The sequence below is a fragment of the Agelaius phoeniceus genome, chromosome 3, assembly GCF_051311805.1.
Source record: "Agelaius phoeniceus isolate bAgePho1 chromosome 3, bAgePho1.hap1, whole genome shotgun sequence".
NCBI lineage: Eukaryota > Metazoa > Chordata > Aves > Passeriformes > Icteridae > Agelaius > Agelaius phoeniceus.
The window spans coordinates 110,480,404-110,507,399 of NC_135267.1; the positions used below are offsets into that span (position 1 = coordinate 110,480,404).

The window sequence follows — 26,996 nt, forward strand, 5'->3', positions numbered from 1 at the left end:
AAGTGTGTAATATCACAGGCTGGAAAACTTAGAGTTTGGGATTTTAGAATATAGAAATAAATATGAAGCTAGATGGAGGTTTTAGGGTGGAGGCAGGTTGTTCTTCTTTACCTTCTTCTTCCTTCTTCTTCATGGGTTTGGGTGACGTTTTGTAATTGGACAGAAAAGTCTGTATTGTGGGCCTCCAGGGATCAGTTATTGGGTTAAAAGGGAAAATAGGTGTCCTTTCTTAATTGGATAGTTTAGTCTTAAAAGACCTTGTAACAAGAGATTTTTGGCCATTTTGTGCCTTGCTAATGAAAAGCTGCCAAACTCATCGTTGTAAGACTGGTTTACTGATAAGAAATAATAAACACCTGAGTCAGAACATGAACTACTGTCTCCAGTGCCTTCAATGCAGACCCAGAGAAACCAAAACCAGAGCATGTGGTACAGGAATGACAATTGAAGAAGCCCTTCTTGTTGTCTTTGACTCAGGTAGGTGGTTTGACTGGCACAGTACAAGCTGTCCTGTTTGTCCTAGCACAGGTGTCCCACAGGCTCAGGGAGGACAGAAACCTCCCACGGAGCAGGAGAGCAAGGTTTGATCATGATGTTCAGTACAAACACTCCATGAGAGCAGAGATTCACAACCCTGACTCTGGGTTTTAAGCAGACATCCAGGAGACAGGGACGGAGGAACTGCAGGCATGAGTCTCCACATAAGCAGCTTAGGTATCTAGGATGCTCTGCTCCATCCCCAACAACCTGGGAAATTCAGGTTGCTGCTGCAAGGACTGGTCACACTGGGGAAGACAAGGCTGTCTGGGCACCCCCACCACATCTCTCCACCAAGTGTCCCTGAGGAGAGGGCCCAGAGAGGTGTCACAGGGAACCCACTGCCACCTATGGGGAGCAGGGCTGGGATTTCCACCATGACAGACTGCAGGACCAGGAGCTACCAGCTGCAGGGAAGTGGAAAATCAGCCTTCCTTCATGGTCTGTCTGGCAGTTGCTCCCTGTCCAACATCCCATAAGAACCCCACATCCCTTCCAGATGATATCCAAGGCCTATGACTCCTTTTATCTCCAAAACAGCCCCCAAATCACCCCTCAAACCTTGATAGCAGTCCCACATCTGCCTTTTGCTGGGCACCAGACATCACCCCCTCCATCAACATGCAGGCATCCTGTCTTGCACCTGGTCCCAGAAACATCAGCCCCACCACTCTGTATGGCCTGGGCCCCTGCCCTCTGCCCCATGGCTCCCCACACCCTCTCACTGTTCCCTGAGCTGCCCAGGAAGGAGAAGCCACTTTGCAGGAGGGCAGACTGGGTGGTCTGGCTGAGGATTCCAAACCCAACTCATTTGTGATTTCTAGCTAATTTCACAAATAACTTCTGGGATAAGCACACTCAGGTCACATCCTCACTTGAGGATATCCTGCTCTCCCTCCACTCCCCTGTTCCCCACAGACAAGAAGAAGGCTTGTGCTAGAAGAAAACTCTTTATTTTTTTAAACAGAACTTTTTTCAACCCTTGTTCCTCAGGATTTTCTTTTTTTTTTGCAAAGATACATTATTATATGAACAACCTCTGCATATATATATATATGTATATAAAATATATGTGTGTGCATATATTTATAAACTTAAACAATCCTGCAAACTTGTGTCACTCATAGTGGCCCTTCCTGCTTCATAACAGAGAAGAAAACTCCAACAAAGGGCAAAAATGCAGCTCCTCTCAAGCAGAGGAACTGAACCACATCCATCTGTGGCTGGGGAGAATCCCACCAGCTCCAGCTGGGAAGCTTTGAGTGTAAATGTATCTTTTTACAGCATTTCTAGACACTGGCCATTGCTAGACAGTGCTGTGCTGGGACATGTGCCACCCTGTCCAGTGCCCAGCCCTTGGGGACAGCACACCAAGGACAAGGGGCAGGCCTTTAACAGGTGGCAAGTGGTCCTTACTCTGCAGGTGGGCTTTCTAACTCAATCAAATACCTACAGGCAGAACTGGAGACAAGAGAAAAAGGCAAGGAGATGTCTTTCTGAGAGGTGGCCACAGAAACACAGACCAGCTGCCCAGAGCATGTTCCTGCATATTCAAGAGTCACTGAGCAAGAAACCTCCCAGAGGAAATATTTTGTTCCATCTGAGAGCTCCTCCCTGCCTTTGAGGAAAAACAGTAACACAAACTGGTTGAGAAAAAGTAGAGGCAGAGGTCCAAGGTGGCAAGGCTGGGTGACAGAACCCTTCCAGTGTTAGCTACGATAGCTATCATTATCATCAAAGTAAGAATCACAATCTGAATCATTATCAATCATAAAGTTGTCTTCATCAAGGTCATCATCATCATCATCATCATAGTCTTCCTGCCACTGTGGATCATACTCCTCATCTTCAACCTCCTTGCCACCTTCATCTGTGTTGGGGGAGTCACACAGGAGGATACGTTTTTGCCTGTCGAGGAGGAGAGCAAAAAGCTGTGAGCATCAGCTGTGACCCAGCCCCACAACACCCTCCTGTCATTGTCTCAGCATCCCCAGCCAAAGAAACTCAGGAGAGTCCAGGGAGAGCAACTTCCATAACTGAGTCTACCAGTGATGGAGCTTTCTTGATCACAGCTGCATACAAGCAGGAGTTTTGCTCGTTTCCCTACACCACTACATCACTTAAATTGTTACCTCAGGGGGAGGTAGCAATTTAACCACAAAACCACAAAACAGGATGCAAGTAATCAGTGTTTGTCATTCACTCTTTTGTATGTCAGTGAGCACAGGAGAAAACTCTGCTCACCTGCTGTTTGTCTGCACTCACTCACCTTCCCCTGTAACCCACTAAGAAAACTCACCCTGTACTTGCAAGGGCTGAAGCAGGCACATTTGCAAGTTTCAACTTTCTCTGAACAGCATCTCCTGAAGTCTGGAGCCCAACATGGAAATCCTGTTAGCAGGAAAGAACAGCCAACAGACACAGAAACAGCATGTAATTTGTGCTGCAAACCCTTAGCCTGCACACACACAGTCCTGAGTCTATCCCCTCAGCTGATCAAGCCCTTTAGTTTGCCCAAAAGAGCAAGCCAAGGCACGAGCAGCCATGTGGCCTTCACCTGTGTGGAGTGCCAGAGGATTGCAAAGAGCCGCTCCTTGATCTGCCGCACCAACTCCAAACCCGTGTGGAAGTGCTCTGCTTTCAGGAGCTGAAGAGAAGTGGCCAGGTCCTGGTACTGCAGCAGGGTTTCCTCTGCAATTCAAGGCCAACAAAGTCATGCTGCATCCCACACTCTTGAGATCAAGCCCTTGGCTCTGATTATGAAGCCAGCCATAGCTGCTTAGATCCCCTGTGCAAATGCATCCCTCTTTCAGAACAGAACATGTTGCTCATTTCTGCATCAATCTCCACTGGCAGCCAAACTCAAGTGGACTTCCTCAGAAATGACATCAAGCAGGCAAGGACTGGTCTGGGAGAAGTGAGGCCAGCTGGGGATTGCTATATTTGCTATCACCCCACTACTGAGCTGCTGCTCTTTGGCTAGAGCTAGAAACGCCAGTCACAACTTCAAGGAGGCTGCAGGACTTACCCAGAAGGATCTGCAGAGCATTAGTGAGCAGCTCCAGGCTCTCAGTCTGCTGTTCCACAATATCCATGCTCTCAGTATCCTGGTTATAGTAGCTGTACACACAGGAGTAGGCCAGCACCTGGTAAAGTACAGATCATCTTGTTAAGCACCCTCCTTCAGCTTCAGAGTGGGCAAGAAGGGAGCAGCATCAAACCCCTCCAGACCTCATTATTACCAGTGACCCATTGTGACAAGGAACAGCAGTGCCAGGCTAACTCCAGCTACTAGCAGGACTGGAAATGAATGTGCAATTATTTTATATTGAAGTCTAAAATCACTGATTTTTCCCACCTGCAAACCATCACAAGAACACAGACTGTAAATGCATAACGAGTGTGACTGACCAGCAGCCAAAAGTCAAACCCATCAGCACACAGGACCTAGGCAATGCTGGGCAGCCCAGGCTGAACAAAAGTGGCAGTGAACAAAGAGAATGGAGCCCAAAGGGAAGCAGGCATGGTGCTGTACAGCACCAAGAGCCCACAACAAAGGCATTTCAACAAGTGGCAAACTCCAGTTATGAATTGATGACTGAGCTCCAAATCCTATGACCTTACTGTCAGGAACACTGCAAACAGAGTTCAACTCAGACTCAAAGCAGGGAAGGGCAGACATGAGCTATTCCCCTGTCCTGATGCTACTCCTCCCCTCAAGCTTTCTCTGTCTCCTCTTTTTTGGAGAAGAACAAGGCTGGTGTCTCCTCACACCAGCAGAATTAAGTCTAAACCTCAGCAAGACTCTATTATCCAGCCTTACCTTCCGTGCCTGTTCTAGCACTTTGCAGGCATCAAGAACAAAGGTCAAGTTCCTAATTTTTGGCATCTCTCTGATGGAAGAAATGCTGTTCCTCAGACTTACTGCAAATTCCTGCAAAAACCAAAGGATGGGGGGGAAAGAGTCAATGTCACTGTCAAGCTCCACAAGACTAAAAAAACAGCACCTTCCACACAAATAATTGCTAAGCATTCTGAAGTGCCATCCCAGAAGATGCAGGCAGCAGAAGAGCGTTTAATGCATCCAACTATGACATTTCTACTGTGCCATCACTTCAACCTTTTACAGCACCTCAGCTCTGAGCAGAGCTCAGCCTTCAGTCACCACTGCTTCCAACTCCTGCACCACTCTGAGCCCCTCAACACCACAAGTCAGGTGCTCAGTTTCCACAACAGGCTGGATAGAAGAAAGCAGCCAAAGACTGCTCCTTGATGTCAGAGCCAGGGCAAAATGATCATCCAGTGATCCCAGCCTGGATGTGAAGCCTGCTTCTAAGCAGAGAAGACACTGACACAACAGAAAGTGCCCTGCTCACCAGGGCTGAGCAGCAGTCAGCATCTGCAAAGGCAGGAGGAGGCCTTACCCTTGCATGGTGATGAAAGGTGCATCTCTCATTGTAATCCTGGAAACGCTTCTCCTGCCAAGCTGCTTTACTCACCTGAAAGGAAAGGTACAGGAACTTGTAGCAATTTCCCTCGAGTACCAGGGCTACCTGGAAATGCCAGTATTGCTGGCAAATCCACGAAGTCTAGAGTGGAGTCTGGTCAATTCACAAAGCCCAAAGGGCCCAAGTGGAGATGCTTACCATCTCTGAGAGGCTACAGGGCTCTCTGAGCACAAGCATGAGCCAAGGAGATACAGCAAACCACTCACCATAGCAGAGCAGTTGTAATAATCCTTGTGGTTCGGCCTCCAGGGCTTGAGGCAGCGCCAGCAGAAGCCATGATTACACTTTGCACATGTCATACTGCAGAAGGACAGTGGGAATCGCTCAGTCCTGACAGCCACTTGCAGACAGTTCCTGACAGTGCTTCCCTACACCACAGCCAGGGACTGTGCCACCCAGTGACAAACACAAAAATTTTATACTCACTGCAGGCACCCTTCATTTTTCTCTATCTGAGCCTGGCAGTTTGGGCAGTGCTTTGAAATGAGCTTAGCCAGGTGTTTGCTTTGGGCTTCACTTGTCATTCCCTCATAGTATCCATCATCATCCACCCACCGAGACATGTGGCTGCAGCTGGCAGGATAATGGGCCTGAGAGATAGAGAAAGACAATCAGTCAACCACACAAAAGCAGAAGGGTGTGTGCCACACCTAGGACAGTACAGCCTGTGATCCAGCTCAGCCTCACCTCTGGGAAGTTGCAGTTGAAGCAGGATATCCAGGAGCACTTGGAACAGGCTGCTCCATAACCAAGTCCATCCTTAAGGAGGATCTGATCACAGCCCTGAGGGTTGGTGCACCATGTCAGGTTGGAGCAACACTCAACATAGCGTCTGAGGAGGGCTTTTTCATACTGTAATGAGAAGCCAGGAAAGAGATTTAAGCCTGAGAAGCTGCATGGTTAAGCCTTAAAAGCAGTGTCTGGTGCTTTGGGCTGTGCATCTCACCAAACAGCTGCTCACAACAAAACAGCACTCAGCCAGTTTACCCTTCCATTCCTTTTGTGTTCATTTTCCTATCCCCACCATGTCGTATCTGGAAGCTGTTGCATTTCATAGAATTGCTGAGGTTGGAAGGCATTTCTGGAAATTAAGACCTGGTTCAACCTCTCCAGCTTAAAGCAGGATTGCTCAGGACTGTGTCCAGTTGGATTTTGAATATACCAAAGCACAGAGACTAAAAACCTCTCTGCCCAAACTGGTACCATGTCTCACTACCCTTACTATTGGAAAAAAAACCCAACCCCAACAAACCGTTTTCTTATGTTTAAATACAATTCCAGCATTAGATCTTCATAAAATAATCTAGTTATTTTGAGCTCAGGATTGGACCAGAGACCTTCACAGATTACTGCAACCCAAAATATTCTATGACTGTATGTGTCACTCTGCATCAGACGTTAACACTCCAGCCACACCACTTACTGATCAAAAGGAAAACATAACATTTCAGTGACAGCATCAGAGCATCTTGTTAAAATTAGCTGCTATTTATGTCAACCTGCAATAATTATTTCCTTTTATAAAACAGTCACAGCAACTAAACCCAGGCTACTAAACCCTGCTTTCAGACAGGTGTGACTATGGGATTTGCAAAGGCAGTAAGGACCAACTGTCCAGATATATGCATTAATTCTCCAAACACTTTCTGTAAAGAGAAGCCAAAAGATACAACTGTCAAACAACAGAGCAGTGGAAAAAAGACTGTTCTGCCCAGCAATTAACAAAAAGAGTCTGTCATGTGACAGCTACAGCTCTGCCATTAGGTGGGGAGGACATTCAGCCCTAAAAACTGAAAGAACAGAAAAAGTAGCATCTGCTTTAGAACAAGCATCTACTACTAGCATCTAGCCTGATGACCAAGCAGTAAGGAAAGCTTAGATAGGTCTGTAGACTCACACAGAGTGAAAATTAAGTCTGATGTGGTAATCCCTGCCATCTTCACAAAAACCTGAACTGCTCAAAGCCAGAGACCAATGGAAGAGAAAGGGCATAGGGGTCACTGATGCAGCAGTAAAATGAAATTGCTCATGTTTTCATTTGGTTGTTATTATTATTATTATTATTATTATTATTATTATTATTATTATTATTATTATTATTATTATTATTATTATTATTATTATTATTATTATTATTACTATATTGCTTCCAGCACAGCACTAGAGGATACTTGTCATGAACTGCTACCATGGCTCTCATCTAGTCCTGAACTAATGATGTCCCTGAAATGTTGCTTGCTAGAGATATATTTAGAGGAAACACCACTGTGCTCTTTTGTTGATGTTATGCTTTCCTGAACAGCTGGTATTGACCATAATCAGAGAAAACAGACACAATCTGGCTGGCCACCATTATCAAGCTGCCAGTCTTGGTAACAGGAGGCAAAAAGCAGCAACAAAATTATCTGGCAGTGCTGACCAAAATGTAGGAGAGCTTGGACACTCAGCAGCCACCCCTCCTGCTTCACCTTGGCTATGATCTCCTCGGAGGAGACGATGGAGTAGATGAAGGCTGTGGTGGGCTGAGCTCGGCACTCGGATATGGGACAGGTGCAGTTGACAACCATGTTCTGCTCAATGCGAGTTGTGAGATATTCCCTCCAACAGGGCTGTCAGGGCACAAGAGCAGAGATCAGACCTAAGCAGGGCTGTGTGACCCTGGAAGCCATCCCCACCCAGCACCCCACAGATCACAGGTAAGTACCCCAAAGCACAAAAGTGGGAATAGACAAGCCAGGGAGTGAAGGATCACAGCAAAAAAAAAAGTGAGCTGAGGAAAGAGAATGTATAAGCTCTGAAAAATCCCCTGATAACACCTTCAGACAAACAACAGCTGCTCCAAGTAGACAGCAGCAATTGCCTGTCAAGTAGCAGGAACCAAAGGCCCCAGGACCTTCACCTTGCAACAGTAGTGCATGCAGCAAAGGGTTGGTGGCTTCTCAGTGGGACACAGCTGGTTCACACAGACTGGGCAGTGGGTTCCAGGGCTTGGGGGAGGCTGGACATCCTGCACTTGCAGCCCTGAGGAGATGAGCAGGCCCTCACGGTTCTCCACATAGCACTGGATCAGGAAATCCACATTCCACCTGCAGTGCATGAGGAGGTGCCGAGCAACATCATCTGGTATGCTCAGGGTATCCTGGACCTGCTGTACTGTCTGGTTCATGAGCAGCTTTGCCTCCTCAGGACTGAGCGTGTGCCCCATTGGCACCTGCAGCATTGCCATGAGATATTCTTCCGCCCTGTCTGTGCCAGGATCCCGCCTGACATGGAGAAACGTGCCATGTTCACACCGGGTGGAGATGCACACCCCTCCACACCTGGTGACATGCACCCCTACCAATGCAGGCTGTCTCTGCCATCCTCCTCCAGAGATGCTTGGGCTGGCCTGCACTGGAAAGTCATCTGTGCATGGCCACCAAGAGGTGTTGTGGATTCAGCAGAGATGTATTCCAAGACGTGAGGCCTCCCCTCCTGGCGCCGCAGGTAGCCCTGGTTCAGTAGGTGCAGGATGCAGGACAGCACGTCCACGCTGTGGCAGCAGAAGCTCAGGAACTGCACCCCTGGGCCCAGCTCTCCCTTCTGACAGGCATCGATCACCTGTTGGCAGCAAGGGAGCCCCAGTGCAGTGGCTGCAGCCCCCAGGCAGCCCCTGTGCCCCCCGTGCCCCTGCAGCCCGTACCCTGAACACCAGGTTGTCGATGTGCAGCTGCTTCTCCCCCTTGAGGATGCGGGTGATGAGGCAGCACAGGACGTTCCTCTTCCTCTCCAGGGCGCTCACCTCGGCCCTCTCTGTCCGCAGGTACCTCTGCTGGGGCAGCAGCCTCAGCTGGCGGCCGCAGCTCTGCGCCAGGGCTGCCTGGTTCAGCCGCAGGGCACCTGCAGCCAGCACCCAAGCCAGGCTCAGCCGAGCTTGAGCTGGGCCCTGAAGGAGCCCCAGGGCACACATGTGCCTGGGGGACCCAAGCTGGGCCTCCTGAGGCTGCCTGCACCGCTGGCCACCCCAGCCCTGTGCCCCACGTGTGGCCCCAAGCCACAGCCATGACACACATGGCCCCTGGCCTGGCCCAAGCCCACACACACACCGAGACCTCCCCACCCACGCACCCACGCTCCCACGCTGACCCACGCCGACCCACGCCCCATGTATGGCCCCAAGCCCCGCCCCACCCATCACCCCCAGCCCCACACTGGCCTCAGGCCCCACCCTGAGACACACCTGTGCCCCGAGCACCAACACATGGACCCAGCTCCCTCACCAGCCCTATGAGCTCCTGCACCCCTAAGCCCAGCCCCTCTCCCCTGGGTGCCCCAGCCCCACACTCACCCCCTGGAGTGCAGCTCCCCACCAGGACGCCCTGGCCCTGGGTCAGCGGTGTCAGTGCGTGGTGCACCAGGTCAGCAGGGAGCCCTGTGGCCTGCAGCAGGGCCTCCACAGCCACCTCCTGCAGCACGGGGGGCGAGGGCAATGGCCAAGGCTCACTGGCCACAGGCCCTGCCTAACAACGGGGGCCTGTGCCCCAAACACCGCTGGAGCCCCCACCAGAAGGGAAGGGAGAACGTGGCTCTGCCCTGCTCCAGCCCCCCCCGTGGCTCCAGCCCTACCTGGGCCCTGTTGAAGCACAGCAGGATGTACATCTGCAGCGTGGACACGTGCAGAACGCAGTCTCCAAACTGCAGCTCGGCGTGGCCCAGCCACGTCCACTGCAGCCGACGGGGCTTGCTGCACTCCCAGCCCAGCTGGCTCTGGCCTGCCAGGGACAGCGTCAGGGATGGAGACCAGCCCTGCCAGGCACTCCCAGCCCACCACCACTTGTGCCTGAGCTGCCCTCCAGGCTCTGGGCACACCCCCAGCCACAGCACTCACTCTGCCGGCAGAAGTCAGCAAACTCATCCAGGGGGGAGCTCAGCACCGCCGGGAAAAACCTCCCAGGGTTCTCCATGTAACAGAGCGGGGAAACGGGCCAGCAGCGCGGGGACAGGGCCAGCACCTTCACCTCTGGCACGTCTGCCACCACCGTGGCTGTTCCCAGCACCTGGCCACAGGGGCACGAGGGCAGCTCCAGTCAGGCCCCGGGATCCCGCCAGGAAAGCCGGCGGCCCCCGGGCTCCCCAGCCCCGAGCCCTCTCACCTCATCCAGGCCCGTGTCCAGCTCCAGCAGCCGCTTATCCTGCTCCTGCAGCTGGAAGAGGCAGAACTGCCGCTGCAGCTCCTCCGACTCGGCCAAGTTGCTCAGCATGTCCTGGGGAAAGCGGCTGGGGAAGCACAGCCCGATCTGCTCCACGATGCCTCCTTCCAGCCACGATGGCCCTTGTGTCAGGAGCCGGTCCCCCAGGTAGTGCCTGCCATGGCCACCAGCTCCAGTCAGGCTGGGCCCGAGCCCTGTGCCCATCAGCCACCCACCAGGAGACAGCCACAGGTCCGAGCCCGGCCTCACCCCACGGCACAAGGGCCTGGCAGCACACACGTGTCCCCTCCCTGTCCCCAGCAGGGAATGTGATTCCACACACTGGCAGCTCCCACGGGCCCTCCACGCTCCACGATCCCATAAAAGCAAAGCGGGAGCACCGCTGCCACAGCAGGCCAAGCTCCCCCAGCACACCAGGCCACGCTGCAGCGGGTCCCTGGCTCTGGGCAGACACAGCAGCCTCACCTGTAGAAGTGTTCAAAGGTGTGGGCAAACTCCAGGCCACTGAAGACCACAAAGGGCTCCAGGAACTGCTGCAGCCGCTCCAGAGGCCCCGTGCTGCCCGCAGCCCTGCGGAGCTCCTGGATCTGCACGTCAAGGTAGCGGGCAAACTGCTCACTCACCTGCAAGGGACAGGGCAGGCTGCAGACAGGGCTCACCAGGTGCCCACAGGGCTGGGCTGGGGGAATGTCCCTGCAGGGAGCAGCCGGGAAACTCTGGCACTGCCGGGCAGGGGCCGAGGGTGCCCAGCACCAGCCCAAGGACGGAGTGTGCCAGGGCCGGGCCCACGCTGGGATCAGCGCCACGCACCTGAGCCAGGCACCACCGGGGTGCCAGGGCAGGGCTCTGTGGCTCAGGGGGGAACAGGACACCACCCACCCAGAGCCTGCCCCAGGGCACGGGCCAGGGCAGCTCCCCAGCCCCTGCCCAGGGCACGGCCCCGGGGCCGCGCTCCCCCGACTCACGTGCAGGGCAGTGAGGAAGGAGAGCTGCAGCAAAGCCCCGGCAAAGCCCTGGCCCAGGGCCAGCACGAAGGCGGCCTGCTGCCCAAAGAGCTCCTCGGTGGCCCCGCGCAGGCGCTGGTACAGCCGGCAGTAGCGCTCTGCAAGGTCCGGCGCCTGCCCCGCCGCCTCCAGGAACCGCTGCACCTGCGGGAGCAGCGCCAGGGCTGAGCCCAGCGGGATGCACCCCTGCAACAGCCCAGCCCTGCCCTGCCCACGCCAGCTGCCTGCTGGCTCCCCGGGACTCGGGGCCCTGCTGCTGCTGCTGCTGCTGCTGCGGGGCTGCCAAGGTGGGAGCGCAGCTCCAAGGGCAGCCAGGGGCTCTGGGGGCACTACGGAGACGCAGCAGCGCTCCAGGCTCTGTGGGGGCCAGGTACAGCCCTGTGCCTTCCCCATGGGCACTGCCAGACCCCACTCCCTGCTCCAAGCACCCAGGGAAGGTCCCACAGCCCTCCCAGTCAGCCCTCCAAGCTCTACCTGCTGCTGCACCACGCCACGCCAGCACTGTGAGATTCCCCACAGGCCTCTCGACTTCTCCACCACCACCTTTGCAGTCCTGGCCGACACCTCCTTGTTCTTCCCCTCCTTCCCACCTGCCAAGGGTCAACCTCAGGCTCAGTGTGGCTCCATGGGCAGGCCCCGCACACTGACCCGCCACAGCAGGGCTGAGGGCGTGCTGGGGAGGCACGGCCTCTGCTGGGGCATGACCACAAGCCTTCCCCGGCTCAGGAGCCTCCGTGCCATGGGATGCTCCCCAGAGGAGCCCGATGGCCACAGCCTGGCCCTCTGGAGCAGCCCCAGGGCAGGGCAGCCCCTGGCTCACCAGCTGCTCTGGTCTCCTCTGGCTCGGGGCCGCCGGGGTCCACGTGCACCAGGAGCTGGGTCAGGCGCCGCACACAGGAACCAAAGGCAGCCCTGCGTCCCGGGGCACGGCGGAGCAGCTCCACGCTCTCCAGGTACTCACTCAGCAGCCAGGCCAGGGCACTGACACCATCAGGGCCTGCGAGGCCAACCAGACTCAGAGCCGGGCGCCTCTGCCCGGGGCGCGGCACGGCCGGGTCCCGGAGAGCGCAGGCTACCTGGGCTGGTGATGCTCTGCACCAAGGGGGTCACCAGGGCCTCCCAGAAGGTCCTGCCCAGTGCCCGGGCTGCCTCCTCGTCGGGAAGGAAGCGGTTGGCAAAGCCCTGCTCGTGCTGCAGCGCCCGGTTCAGTCTGCAACAGCGAGCGGGCAGCGCTTGGTGCCAAGGGCTGGAGAACTCCCGTGGCAAAGCAGAGCACAGTGCTGGCTCCATGCTCTGCCCTTTGCCAAGGCACCATGGCTCCCTGGCCCCACTGACCCCAGCAGCCAGGGAGGGCCCCTTGCTGTCCCCAGGGCCTGCCCCCAGGGGCCCTTGGGGCCTCACAGCCCCCGCCAAATGGGGCCTGTGCAGTGCCTGTGGCCACGAGATCCTGCTGTGCCCGGCCAACCTCTGCCAGGATGTGCCAGTCCCTGGGGGGACCAGCATCCTGCTCTGGGGGGTTAGCCCAGCTTAAACCCAGATGACCCCAAGGTGGCCCTGGCCAGGAAGGACCACTGGTGGCCAGGAAGGAGCAAGGGCCCCTCCCAACCAGCTGCTCCTTTCCCAGCCCTGCAGTCCCCTCACAGGCTGCCAGCCACGTCCCCCCGGGCCCTGGGACACCAGGGATGCGATGGCACAGCCAGGACACCACTCACCTGCCAAAGAGCTGCAGCAGCCGCCCCCGGTCTCGGCAGATCTCCTGGCTCCAGGCATGAGCCCGAGCAGTGCAGGAGAGGAACGTCCGCCGGCACAGCTGCTCCCTGAAGATGGGCCAGAAGCTGGGCTTGGGACCCAGCACCTCGATGCCACGCACACGTGTGTCAATGCCACCCTAGGGGACAGTGGGACCCTCAGTTCCTGCGGCCCCGACGCCCCTCAGGGCCCGCTCCAGGCCCTGCCCCTGCTCCCCCCTACCTGCTGGCACCGCTTCACCCGGATCTGGATGACGGGCCAGAAGCGGGTCATGTTCTCCAGCAGGATCACTCTGCTGTCCGAGGGCAGGATGGTCACCTGCAGGGAGGCACCGAGCCCTCAGCGTGACAGGCAGCCCAAGGAGGCTCCCACAGCGCAGCCCCTGCCATTCCCACCTCCCCGGGCCTCCCACCACAGCCACACCTGCTCGGGGCACAGCAAGGAGCAGCCCCCGCCCCTCCCACGGGCACTCACCGCGTTCAGCTCCGTCCTGATGGTGGCAGCGCTGTCCCCGCCCAGCACCACCACCCTCGATGGCATGTAGCTGGAGTCCTCGCTGGCCACCAGCATGCTCAGCTCCCTGCACACACAAACACCACGGGGCTGCCCAGCCATCTCCGCCTGCCTGCCCCAGCCCTGGCGGCACCACGCCCTGCCAGCCACAGCCCGCTGGGCCCAGGACAGAGCCACTGGGGCAGGGCTGGCACAGATCCCCAGAGCCCTCTCCTGCACACAGCCCTGCCAGCCCAGCCCCACCTGATCACCACTCCACACTGCATGTGCACAGTGATGAAGTGGGAGCCGGTGCTGCCGTTCGACTCCCAGTAGGTCTTGGGGTTCCTGTCCGTGAGCTTGCTGGCCTGGTGCGAGTTGGAAGAGACCTGCACCTTCTCCCAACACTTGTCCTCCTTCACCTCCATGCTGGAGCCTGTGGGCAGAGCACATGGAGCTTCCAGCCACCAAGCCTGGGGTCAGCTCCCCCTGCCCGCACTCACCTTGGCACAGGTTGTGCAGGAAGACATCAAAGAAGGGGATGCTGATGGGCTGCTGGCTCCGGCGGTGCTCCTCAATCTGTCCCAGCACCAGCTGTGGGACGGGGCAAGGCTCTTACCAGGGGCCCGGGTCCTCCTGCCCTCAGCCCCCGCAGGGCTGTGCCAGGCACAGAGCACAAGGCCGTCCCTCAGCAGCAGGGACACCCTGGTGCCCCCAGACCCAAATCCCCAGGCAGCTGTGCCTCCCCAGGCCCACCTGGATGCAGCCAGCCAAGATGCTGCTCGTCAGCTTCTTGTAGAGCCTGGCGAACTTCTCACACTCCGCCACCAGCTCCAGCAGGGCCGGCGCCAACGGCGGGACCGTGCTGTGCTTTTCCAGGGCCTTGGACAGAGCCTCGTGGGTGCCCACGTGGCACATCACCACCACACAGTCCCTGCTGGCACTGCCCAGGCGGTGCAGGAAGCCAACGACCTCCTGCAGCACCTACTGAGACACAGCCGTGAGCAGACGGGGCACTGCTGGCAGCTCCCAGGGCCCCCAGCAGCCGGAGCTGCAGCTCCATTCCCCTCATCCCAACCCAGCAGCACCCACCAGAGCCTGGCCAGGCACAGCCAGTCCGGGCACGTGGCCCCCAGGACATGGCCACGGCCAGGAGAGCCCCTCCCCACCTCTCCCAGTGCCTCGGACACAAGGCCAGGCTGGGGCCACCAGCGGGGCCCTGCTTGCCCAGCCTGGCTGAGGCACAGCCAGCACAGCCACCCTGCCTGCCACGAGCCCCAGGGCCCCCTCACCTCCCAGCTGCTGCTGTGGGTGATCAGGAAGGACACACAGGGCTCCACACACTCGTGCCAGGGCAGCACATCCTCCTGGTAACTGTCCAGGAACTTGTTCAGGATCCTGGGTGACAGAGGGGGCCTGCTCAGTGTGGGCACAGGGACAGCAGGGCTACAGGCAGCCCTGCTTCCCTGCCCCACCTGGAAGGCACCTCTCAGGGACTGGGAACCTTGCACACCCCACCAGCACCCAGGCATGTCCTCTGCTGCCCCTGCATGTCCCCACCAGTACCAGGCACAGCTGCTGTGGCCCCACGTGGCCCCGTGCCCCAGGACACACCAATCAGCACCTGCCCACGTGCTGGGGTGAGCCTGCCCCCAGTGAAGAACAGCCCCACCAGGACCCACAAACATGCACTGGCTCTCCCCACCATGGCCCCCAGCACTCACACACCTCATGAGGGGGTCCCAGACCCCCCTCAGTCACCCTGCACCCACCTGAGGATGCTCAGGCTCACGGCCTTCTCTGTCCCCAGCAGCTCCAAGCTGCGCAGCAGCAGCCTGAAGCAGCTGTGGTCCTGCAGCAGCTGGGCCACCTGGCCAGAGGGAACAGGGCCTTGGCCGCACAGCTGCCGCTCCAGGGCCACCACCACCTCCTTGGACAGGCTGCCATCGTCCAGGCCACCCAGCAGCATCTGCACGCCCTTGGGGTCCAGCAGGAGCTCCGTGCCTGCCGTGACAGGGACGCGTGAGCCCAGCCCAGGCGCTCACGGAGCGCCAGCAGCCCCTCAGGGTGCTCTGCCCTGCGGGGCCAGGCAGCCCCGCCCGTGGCACCCGCGGGGCCGCGGCACGGGCAGGGTGGGCAGCGCGGTACCTGCTGCCTCCGGGCCCAGGGGCAGCCCGTGCTCCGCCAGGCGATTGATGGCGCTGAGGGCCAGCGCTGCCTGGGGGCAGCCGCTGCTCTGCCCGGCCCTCCAGCAGCTCTGCAGCGCCGCCAGCAGATCGCAGCTCGCCAGCTGCTCCGCCAGGCCCCGGTGCCCATCCATCAGCATGTTCACCACCAGCAGCCCGTTCTGCACCCCTGAGGAGCCCCTGCAGGGACACAGCCGTGCCACTCTCCTGCCCCAGGCACAGAGCCTCCCCTGTGCCCACAAGCCACCTGCCTGTCCTGCCCGTCCTTCCCCCTGCAGATTCCCCCCGACCTCAGCCCTCTCCACGCGCCGCCCCTACCCTGGGACCCTCTGCATGGTGCTCAGGGCGGCAGGGATGCTGCTCAGCAGGCTGGCAGAGCCCTTGCTGGAGGCAGAGCCGATGCTGGCGAAGATCTCCCGCAGCATCTGCGCGTCGCCGTGGTTCCAGGGCAGGCCCTTCCCGCCGCCGCCTCCCGGCTCAGCGTCCGCAGCTCCCACCAGCACCTTCAGGGCCTGCGAGGACGAGAGCGGCGCAGGGGGCAGCGGCCCCTCCACCCCGCCCGGCAGCCCGCGCTGCCCTGCCCGGCCCGGCGTGCCCCGGGCGCTCACTCACCGCCAGCCCGGCCTGCTGCACCAGGGCCGAGCAGCCGTGCTGCTGCATGCGGGCCAGCACGGCCCGCACGCCGCCCTCCGTGGCAAAGGGCACGCGCCACTCGTAGCGGGCCAGCAGCACGGCCAGCAGCCGCAGCGTCACCGCCACCAGCGCCTTCTCCGCCGCCTCCGCGCTCAGCAGCTCCACCGACACCTGCACCAGCTTCTCCCTGCACGGCACAGCACACCTCAGGCACGGCCTCCTCGGGCCCTGACAGCCGCCTCCTTCCTGCCCGTGCTGCAGCTGGGACAGCCCTGCCAACCAGCCTGCCTGGGACAAAGGGACACAAAATCCGCCTTTCCTCTCGCACATACCACCCTCCAACTCCCGCCGCCGCCTCCCGCTCCTCCAGCTCAGCACCAGCCCCCACCCTGCCCACAGGGCCCTCCCCAGGCAGCAGCAGGAGGGCTCTGCAGCACCCCAGCACTCACCCGGCACTCCCGATGCCCAGCCCGCCCTGGGCTGTGCCAGCTTGCTGCTCCGACTTGGGCTCTTCCTCCAGCATCTCCAGGATGTGCTTGAGCCCAGCTAAGCGCAGCCCCACCGCTGAGCTGCTGCTCTGGATCACCTCCACCACAGCTGCAACCTTGGCCAGCGAGCCGCTCTCACTCAGCCCCTTGGAGCTGCCCAGCGCTGGCCGGAGGGACGGAGCCGTCAGGGCAGCGCTGACCCCTCCAGCAGCTCCCAGGGTGCCACACAGCCACACACCCAGCACCCACAGGCACCCCCACCTCAGGCAGCCCTGGCTGCATGGCCCCCGTGCCCTGCCCAGAGCCCTCCCCTCTGGAGGCAGCAGTGCCGCTGCCAGCACCGTGCCTGTGCCCCAGCGTGTGGCAGGACATTACCTTGGCTCTGCTCCTCCGTCACCTCCGGCAAGAACAGCCCTTCCCTCTCCAAGAGCTCGCTGAACAGCTGGGAATCCGACTTCGCTGCCTCACTGCGGCCCTGGGGCGGCCCTGGGGCTGCACAAAGGTCTCCCTCCGCTGCCTTGGCCATGGTGCCTTCAGGGCCGCTGCTCCTGTCACCCTCTGAGGACACTGCGGGGCTCCCTCCGCCATCCTGCTCTGCTCCCCTCCCGAGGAAGTGTCTGGCGTAGGCACGGGAGCCACGCAGGTCCCGCAGAGAGCTGCCCTGGCACCGCTCCTCCAGGACCTGCAGCACCTTCTGGGCCAGCTCCGCAGGTGCCGACAGCTGCACCAGGGCTTCTTCATCCACCTCCGACAGCCACACCCATGCGGACAAGTTAATCTCGGGCTCGCCACGCACCCCACGCCCCTGGTGGCGGCCACTGGCACCACGGACAGAAAGGCTGCACCGCCAGAGGCGCCCAGGGCCGCTCCCCACTGCCACCCTCCCCTGCCTGTCCCCAGCCCGACTCCCACCAGCCCACAGCTCCCACCCGTGCTCGGCACCCCACTGCAACTGGCAGAGTGACCCCACGGCCTTGCCTCGCCTGCCCAGACCTTGCTGGACAGTCACTCTTCAGTCAGTCAGGGGACACTGCCTTTCCTCTCATCTCCATCACTGCTCTGCTGGGCCAAGCTCTCCAAGCTTTCTGCAGCCCCACTCACCCTCCCATTTCTGCCCCGCTCAGGCTGGCCCTGCACACCTCACACTTGCCATCTCCTCTGGGCCTGCTCCCTTCCCTCGTGTTCCCTTTGCTCCTCCCTCCCATTTCCCTGCTGCAGGCACTGGTCCCTACCTGCTCTCCCAGGTGCTGCTGGATGAGACAGGTGATCTCTTTCTGCTCCTGTGCTTCCAGCTTCCTCACAAAGAAGAGCAGCTCCCACCACTCGGCACGGCTCAGGGTGTCTGCAGCCTTGGGCAGCCGCTGCCCCAGGTAAGGCAGGGAGTACAGCCCCCCCAAGGGCTTGCACAGGAATGCCTGTGGAACTGCAGGGGAGCAGAGCAAGGAAGGGCACTGTCAGCTCTGCCAACTCCCCCATCCTCTGCTGCACACCCCACATTCCAATTCATACTCTAAGTGGGATATGATGCCTGGAAAGAGTTATACATAGAAGTGAAACAGAGCTCCTGCTTCCCCAAAATCAGAAAGACCATGAAAAGGAGAAATCTAACTAAGTCTTTTTTAAGTTAGACACTGCACACTGGCATGAAATTAAGCCTTTAAATACAAGAGGTAGAAGCCATTTAAGAAACCATCTTTTCAACTGGCAATAAGAATAGTTTCAAAGTGTGCAATTTGCTGCTGACCTCATCAACATTCTCTCTTGCAGCCAGTAAATCCAAACCACTCTACACAAAAGATATTCTAGAAGGCCACAGCTGTGATAAAAGAGTTACTTTAATAGGTTTCCCTGGCTAGAATCATGTCAGATGCTGAACAAGAAAGGGGTATCTGAAGTCTGGATTCTGCCTTTCATTTTTCTCCCAGTACAAGGGCAATGTTAAATGTTCTAGGAGATGTTGCAGATGTCTTACGAAAACAGTTCTTTAATACTTTAACACCTTGTTTAAAGCTCAACAGTTAAACAAATTGTTGCTATGCTCACGCTTTTAAAAATCCTTATCAATTACTTAAGGGGACTTGAGTGCCCCCAAACAGCTTCATCTCACAGAAATTCTAAGAACTTCTCAGATAAATTCATGATTTTGCAGTTCAGTCAGTTAATTCAAACACGAAGTTTTGACAGTTGCAGTTTAAATAAAATTTTATGCTTTTTCTATCATTACTTTCATTATACATCTCGACAGGAGTCTAGGGTTCAAAAATATTCCATTCAATCACAAGCCATGCAATTCCTTAACTAGCTTTACATGGTCACACAAACTAATAGTGCCTTCTAAACCCAGCCTGCTACTTGCTGTGTGTTTGGCCACATAAAGGTCACCACTGCTATCCCACAGGATAATCAGAAAGAAAGAGATGATATACACACACATCACAATCTCACCTGTGTCTAGACTGAAGCTCTTTCTCGCACTACATTCCTTTTCCTGAGCAGCAGGATCTTCCCACTGCTCTCCAAAGCCAACAATCTCCAGGATGTGCCACCGCACCCAGTAGGTCCGACCCGTCGACTGCTGTAAAACCTGTGGGTGAAACAAATCCAGACAATCAGATCTGCTCACTTGTTCTGTCCTCTTGCTACATCTGTCCCCCCACTTCCCAAAGAAGTAGAAGACCACAGAAATTTTGTACAGATTTCAGCACTCACATTGTCCAGTTTTGAGGCATACCATCTTTACTAACTTCTTGCCTTGGTTACACCTGGATCTTTATTTTTAAAAAAACACTAACTCTACCTGCAACCAGTACAGATCTCAGTACAGCAGCAGAGGCATGAGTGAATCCAGTTAATCACACCTGTTCCAAAAGTGCCAAGCTGCAGGTGCCTTGGGAAAAGCAGACAAAGGACATAACCAACACTACCTCGAGGCAGATGAGCTGTATATAAAGTACCTCAGGGCACTTTTATGACCTTGGTTATTCATCAACCCTCTCAAACAGGTTTTGGGCTCTTGACAAGCATGTCTCAAAGGAAGCAATTGTTTCCTCTGCTTTGTCCAAGTTGCCTCTCAAAAATCAGAAGGACTTTTTATGGCTTCCCATACTATAGTGTTACATTTAACCTTCTGAGCATAAGGAGAACCCAGCAACAGCAAGCACAACCTGTCAGTAGCTTTAAAAAACAGCAGAAAAAGTTATGGTTTGCTTATTTCACTGAGCTCTTTTGGAGTTACACCAGTGCTACTATGAACCCATTGTGCTGGACAGATGAGATGCTGACAGACTTTGGGAAAGCACTGTATGGAAGGAAGTTGAGTTAAACGACACACAACAACAAACAGTCTTCAATGTATCTCTGACCTGAACTAGTTATGTACCAAATGCCATCTCAAAGGAGTCATGGAAAGATAGGGCTGCAGGACCAGACACAACAGGGAAAATCTTTCTTTGGAAAGGCAAGGAAAACAACAGAAATCAGAGCAACGAAGGAAAGATGAGATGAGGTAAGAGACAGAGTTGTGATGGACTGGCCCAGTTGCCATTCAGATCTGGTTTTGTTAATAGTGTGAGCCTTACAAATAACTTACTGAAAACAAGTCTGAATGGAGCAACTGCAATTCATTCAACCTAATTAAACAGAAAAATAGACAGAAGAGGGAAACCAAGGGACCAAGAGGACAAAGGGAAAGGAAGCTAACAGTACACTTTAGCTCAACATTGAAGGAAAAACCCTTTGAAATTTATGTCACTGACAACAGGAGAAAATAATGAAAGAATCTTGGAGCTCTTTCCAAGTGCCCAGGTCATCAAGAGTAAAAGTAAGTACAACTTTATAAGAAACAGATACCACAATTTTAGGAAAACTCAGATATTAGAAACCAAGATGTATAAGGACAAAGAGAGAATCGGTATGAAATACATTTCCTTTGCAAGTTATCTTTATGGAGGGGGTTATAAAAGAGGTTTATAAACCACTTAAAAATAAGTGGTTTATAAGAATGAGAAAAAAAATAAGATGCAAGGCAGTTATTCAGCTGAGGAGGCCTCAATAGAAACATCACCAATGCATGGACCAGAACTAGAAAAGCCTTTTAACTGAGGTACATGGAAGACAGGGAGGTGATTCCGGAAAAGCAGGGGAGAGTCTTGCCTGGCCAACCTACTGGCCACCTATGATGGAGTGACCACATCAGTGGCCAAGGGAAGAGCTCTGGCTGTCACCTTTCTCGACTTCTGTAAGGCCTTTGACAGCAATCCCACAACATCCTTCTCTTCAAATTGGAGAGACATGGATTCAACAGATGGACTGTTTTTGATGGAATTGGTTGAATGGTCATATTCAGAGGTCAACGGCTCAATGTGCAGCTGGAGATTAGTGACAAGTGGTGTCCTTCAGGGCTCTGTATGGGGACCAATACCATCTGATATCTTCATCAGTGACAACAGTGAGATTGGCTGCACTCTCAGCAGGTTTGCTGACAACACCAAGATGAGCAGTGCAGTTGACATGCCTGAAGGATGGAGTGGCATCCAAATGGACCAGTGGGAATCTCATGAGGTTCAACAACGCCAAGTGCAAGGTCCTGCACCTGGGTTGTGGCAAACCCCAATACCACTCCAGACTGGAGGACAAAGGGATTGAAAGCAGCCTTGGCAGAACTGGTGGATGAAAAGCTGGACAAGACCTGGCAATGTGCACTCAAGAGACCAAAGAGCTAACCATATCCTGGGCTGCATCAGAAGCAGTGTGGCCAGCACGTGAAGGGAGGTGATTCTGCCCCTCTGCCCTGCTGTGGTGAGACCCCACCTGGAGAACTGCATTCAGCTCTGAAGACTTTCAGTACAAGGCATGGACCTGTTGGGGCAGGTAAAGAGGAAAGCCACAAAGACAGTAAGAGGGATGGAACACCTCTGCTATGAGGAAGTGCCGAGAGAGTTGGGGTTGCTCAACCTGGAGAAGAGAAGGCTCCAGGGAAACCTTACAGTGACCTTTCAATACTTAGAGGGGGCTTGTAAGAAAGATGGGGACAGACTTTTTTTGGTAAGGCCTGTTTTAGAAGCTAAGAAATCTTAGTGGCACAACCCATAAAAACCAGACTAGCCTTCCATGCAACCCACCCCTCCAGCTCTGAAAGGTGAATGTTTTGCTAGGACAGAAGCAGTGATACACACTAAGCCACGCCTATTGTCCAACTTCCTGCACATAAAGGCATCATTAGGAATTCAGCAGTCACCCCAGCCACTCCCCTCTGCCACTAGAAGAAGAATCCTTCCCATGACCTACCTGTACTGTGTGCATGTTATTCGTGCTCTGGAGAAACTCGCCTTCCTCCCCAGCTCTAATGTCACCACAGTCCTCCAGCAAGCGCACCCGCATGCCACGCACCAGGTTTGCCCGCAAGTACTCCATGTAGTCACTGCTGTCTGCAAAGTCTGATGCAGTCAGGAAGGTACAGCCCTGCTTCTTGTGAGGACCAGGATTTGAAGGCAACACAGGCTTCTGGGCAGCAGCGCTGGCTGGGGGCTTGTGCTGGAAGATGGAGCGGGCCGGACGAGACTGCAGGTCCCGCTGGGGCAGCGGCTCTGCCTTGTGCCTGTGGCTCCAGCCCATGGCGTGCACCAGCTCCAAGATGAGGTTGGCCATGGCCATGCTGAACTCAAACTCCTGCTTCACACGGCTCCTCTCCTCAGGGACAGGGCTGGGCACAGCACAGCCCTGCTGCTCCTCTCCCTGCTCCACGCCGCTGCTCAGCTTGTCCAGGAGAGAAGTCACACACAGGTAGCGCTTCACCAGGACAAACAGCTGCTTCCCAGGGATCTGCAACAAGCACAGCTCACGCTCAGCCTGCAGAGCACCTCCAGCCCCCAGCTCTCCCTGAGCCACCAGCTCATTCCCAGGCAGGCTCCCGTGAGAGCTCCGGACCAGCTGGCAGCAGCAGAGACCTCTCAGCCACCCTCCCCTCCCTGCTGGCAGACCAGGCTCTCCAGGTGCCTCTGCACCAGCCCCAGGCCCTGTCCCAGCTCTCCCTACAGCCAGTCCTGCTCCCCTGCCCACCTTCAGTCCCCTCTTGTCCCAGGTAAGGGTGCCAGCCCTGGCCCCCTCTCCCACCCCTCCTGGCCCCTCACGCCCCGCAGGCCCAGGGCTGCCGGCGGCTCTGTCACCACCTGTGGGAGGTGAATCCCCTCGAAGGACATGCAGGGCTCTGCAGAGGATGTGATCTCAGCAAACAGCTCCAGCAAGGTGCAGCGACTCTCAAAGTCCATGTGCTGCTCAATGCCATCCTGCTGGCTCAGGGACAGCAGGACATGGGCCCAGATTCCTGCAACAACAACAAAAACTCTTCAGGCCCCAGAAAGACAACCCTCACCCCACCCTCCCTGCCAGAGACAGAGCTGCAGGGAAGGAACAGCTTTGCTGCTCCCTGTCACCTGATCCACACTCTGTCCCTTCCTCTGCAGTGGCAACATTTTGCTCCATGGTCTATTTTTTCTACCCCTAACACTGCAAGATTCTCACAAAGCAGCAACCCCAAATAACTGATTCCAGAACAGCGTTCCAGGGAAGAAGTCAAGTTTTAACCTGAATCGGCCCCTCATCTGCCCCATTTCAGAGCTGCATGAACTCAGGCACTAGGACAGGGAAAGCTGGATCTCCTGTGGGATACACCACAACCAGCAACCTTCCAGCTGCACCCAAGCCTCATCAGGAACTTCCAAACCATGGCAGCCCTTCTGAAATGAGGACTAGCCTCTATCCAGGGCCTAAGGCAAGGGTCCCTGCCAAGAACAGGCCAGAGACTTTCCAATGGACAGCTTGGAGCAGAGTCACCCCACACTCTGCCAATCCCCTTGGCCTAAGTCCTCCTAACAGTTAATCAGCATCCCAGCTCAGAAACCTGGCAGGGGAAAGAGTTTCAAACTCCAAGAGCAGTCCAGACAACTGCAACCACGGAAGTCCAAAAGATCCCGACTGATTCTTCCCCTTTTGCCAAGAAGCCCCGAGACACGCCCGCTTCCCAGGCACCTCACCCCTCCCGAAGGCTGGCACCCCCAGCTGCCCAGCCAGCCCTCCTCAGCGGCACTGAGCAGGAGCAGCCCCCACCTGCATCGTGAGCCCCCAGAGCTCGCAGCATCTCGCCGGCGCCGCGGCGGATCCGCCGCTCCCTGTGGCACAGCATGGCCGTCAGCAGCTCCAGGGCTCCTGCCTCCCTGAAGGCGCCCGCCAGGGAGCCGATGCTGGCGTAGGCACCCAGCACGTGCACCGTGCTCAGGATGGAGCACTCGGGGGTCCCGGCCTCGGCCACCTGGCGCCCGGCTCGCTGCACCAGGCTCCTGACGTCGGCCTTCATCTCCAGCAGCGAGGCCTCGTCCAGCGGCGCTTTGTCCGGCGCCACTTTGTCCATGGACAACGGCCTCGTCTGGCCCAGCAGCGCCGGGCAGCTGGCGCAGACCTCTTCTGCAGACATCCACAGGGAGATGTTCTCTGCCTTGGTGTCTCCAGAGGAGGCACCGCTGCCTCCCGCTGCTCTCTCTTCCGAGCTAACAACGCTCCACCGGACCAGGTATTCCGGCCGCTCGTCGTGGCCTCGCCGCTGCCGCAGCAGCTTCTCTGGGTGGGCCTGCAGCTTGGGCCCCAGCTGCACCAGCAGGGTGCCAGTGTGCTGCTCGTTCACCATGGCAGCAGCTGTGTCTGCAGAGACAGAGGGAAAGCAGGGTCAAGCTTTTATTTCTGAAAGTGTGAGCCAGCACTGACAGTAGAAATGGTCGTGGCACAGCTTTTGATCCTGAGATCCTACAGACAGAATAAAGCTTTGAAGGAAAACCCACTTTGCAGAGGCTCACATTCCCCTTCCAAGAAAATAAGACAGTTTTTCATAAACAAAACCAGTTCCAAGCATTACTGACACACATAGGATGTTCTCCTCAATAGGCAACTAACACATGAAGGCAAAAATAGGCCCTTTTAAAAAACCACAAACAACAACAAGAAATTCTAGTCCTGTTTGCATCCCTGCTACTATCCACAACATGACCCTCACAAGTTGCTGCTTTTGCACTTCTGCCTTCCCTCTTCCTATTTACCATCTATAATTGTTTAGAGTGTGAGTTTACCTAGAGCTCACAGTATTCTCACCGTGCATAGGGACCTTCACATCACCAGGCCCTGAAGAAAATAATGAGCAGTTTCTCAGATCTAGTTCATACACATCAGATAAAGTTCACTACCTGAAAGTCTCCTCCTTGCCCTCTTCTCAGAATTCTTTGCCTTTACAATGTTTCATCAATGGGCAAATTCCACAGAACTAAAAGATTTCTACTCTCTGTTACGTGACTGTTCTGTATCTCGGGACCACAAAGAAGACACAGTGCTTCTCTGCTTTCATCCATGCAAAAAGCAGCATGGAAATAATTTCCTGTCCAAGACTGAGTGCCAGCAATCAGCAAGGCAGCTGCAGACAAAACCAGGGACTGAGTTCACAAAGGATTCCACGTCAGGCTGATAGGAAGGAGCTCAGCCAGGTGGCAGTGGGAAATGCTCCTACCACTCACACACACTGGCAAGAGAAGCAGTGAAGCAAGATACCAGAGAAACAATCAATCCATGCTTAACCAAAGAAGACACTAACCATCAAAGACTATGACAGGCACATTAAAAACATTTTCCAGGTGCAGAGAGAAGCAGCCTGAACTCCCAAGACATATATACTTACCTTCGATTGTGCTACCTTCCTTGGAATTTGCAGCATGCCAGGAGGAAATCTTCTTGCAGCTTCTGTAATAAAAAGACCGAGTTATTCTCCTGTGCTTTGTAGCAGTGTTTAGATGCTACACAAGCCAAAGAATTGTATTCCTTAAGTGAGTTTGTACAGTGCACACACACACAGAGGACAGCTCGCACTGACGTGCCTTGGAACACACGGGCTTTCCCCGGGCCGCCCCCCTATGCCGGGCTCTTCGCTCACCGCTGTCCCGCTACCCTCGGAGCCACGGCGAGCCGGGCAGAGCACAACCGGCCCAGCCCCGGTACGCGGGGAGCCGACTCACCCCCGAGGAGGAAAGAGGAAGCAGCCCTTGAGGCGCCGCTCCGACCCTGCCCGCGGCCCCGGAGCGGCCCCGGCCCCGGCGCCACCGGGAGGTGCCGGAAACAGCGCGCAGCTTCCTACGGGAGGCAGCGAGGGACACGGGAGTTTCGGGAGCTGCGCGTTCCGCGCCCGCCCGCCGCAGTGTCCCTGCCGTGTCCCCGCCGTCCCTCAGAATCCCAGGATGGGGCAGGTCGGAAGAGACCACCGTGGGTCACCTGCTCCAAGCTCCCTGCTCAAGCAGGGCCATCGCAGAGCACATGGCACAGGATGGTGTCCAGATGGTGCTTGACTATTCCCAATGAGGGACACTCCACAGCCTCTCTGGGCAATCTGTCCCGGTGCTCGGGCACTGCACAGGGAAGTTCTTCTTCATGTTCAGGTGGAACTTCCTGAGCCTCAGCTCCTGCCCCGTTGTCCCATTGCCCGGCGCCCCGAGCAGAGCCTGCTCCATGCTCTGGGCCCTCCCTGCAGGCACTGACAGACATGGATGAGGTTCCTCTCAGTGTCTCTGAGCAGGCCCAGCTCCCCCAGCCTCTCCTCAGAACTGAGGTGCTCCAGTCCCTTCATCATCTTTGTCACCCTCTGCGGGACCCACTCCAGGAGCTCCGTGTCTCTCTTGTGCTGAGGATCCCAGAACTGGGCACAGCACACCAGACTGGCCTCACCAGTGCAGAGCAGAGGGGCAGGATCCCCTCCCTGACCTGCTGGCACTGCAGTTCCTAATGCAGCCCAGGATTCCATTGGGAATGTGCCACAAGAGTGCTGCTGGCTGCCCCACAGCATCCCTCAGGTCTAGGCCTGAGCTGGCACCTGAGCCTGTCTGTGGCCGTGGGTCACAAAGCTGCTGTTCCCCCACACCGGGAACGGTGGTGAGCTGTGGAAAAAGATGAAAGATTGGAATATCTCCTGATTCCCCTGGCTAATCTTAGAAACGAGAACAAATGGAAGTTGCAAGCTGAAGAAGGGATCTGCTAGAGCGAGCTGCTTTTTGGTAAGCTGGTAATGCTCTGCTGGTGTTGGTACCATTTCTCTGGTTATTAATTGTCTTAATTGAGGGCTGTAGCAGGATGGGTGGCAGGAAGGCTAAAACCATGTCATATCAGCACTAATATTATTACTGCAAAT

The 26,996-nt window shown here is 56.2% G+C and overlaps 1 protein-coding gene across 1 annotated transcript; it reads right to left on the minus strand.

Annotated features, from left to right (window-relative positions):
- Positions 1 to 1,474: 1,474 nt before the first annotated feature.
- On the minus strand, positions 1,475 to 25,938 carry LOC129118398 (cullin-9-like). The gene is made up of 42 exons (XM_077176149.1): positions 25,834 to 25,938; positions 25,500 to 25,561; positions 23,891 to 24,478; positions 22,954 to 23,108; positions 22,073 to 22,606; positions 19,232 to 19,370; positions 18,019 to 18,209; positions 17,162 to 17,531; positions 16,748 to 16,949; positions 16,278 to 16,485; positions 15,984 to 16,177; positions 15,628 to 15,845; positions 15,252 to 15,483; positions 14,772 to 14,877; positions 14,236 to 14,463; positions 13,983 to 14,073; positions 13,744 to 13,915; positions 13,462 to 13,567; positions 13,210 to 13,305; positions 12,951 to 13,126; positions 12,315 to 12,448; positions 12,059 to 12,235; positions 11,713 to 11,828; positions 11,200 to 11,382; positions 10,700 to 10,857; positions 10,178 to 10,388; positions 9,913 to 10,081; positions 9,651 to 9,796; positions 9,373 to 9,490; positions 8,728 to 8,924; positions 8,386 to 8,645; positions 7,945 to 8,308; positions 7,514 to 7,654; positions 5,733 to 5,897; positions 5,472 to 5,635; positions 5,252 to 5,345; positions 4,962 to 5,036; positions 4,361 to 4,471; positions 3,566 to 3,683; positions 3,095 to 3,228; positions 2,837 to 2,928; positions 1,475 to 2,445 (listed from the first exon to the last, which is right to left on the minus strand). Exons 3-42 carry the CDS (start codon positions 24,462 to 24,464, stop codon positions 2,247 to 2,249), a joined length of 7,518 nt encoding a protein of 2,505 aa, XP_077032264.1. The 5' UTR covers positions 24,465 to 24,478; positions 25,500 to 25,561; positions 25,834 to 25,938; the 3' UTR covers positions 1,475 to 2,246.
- Between the last annotated feature and the right edge of the window lie 1,058 nt (positions 25,939 to 26,996).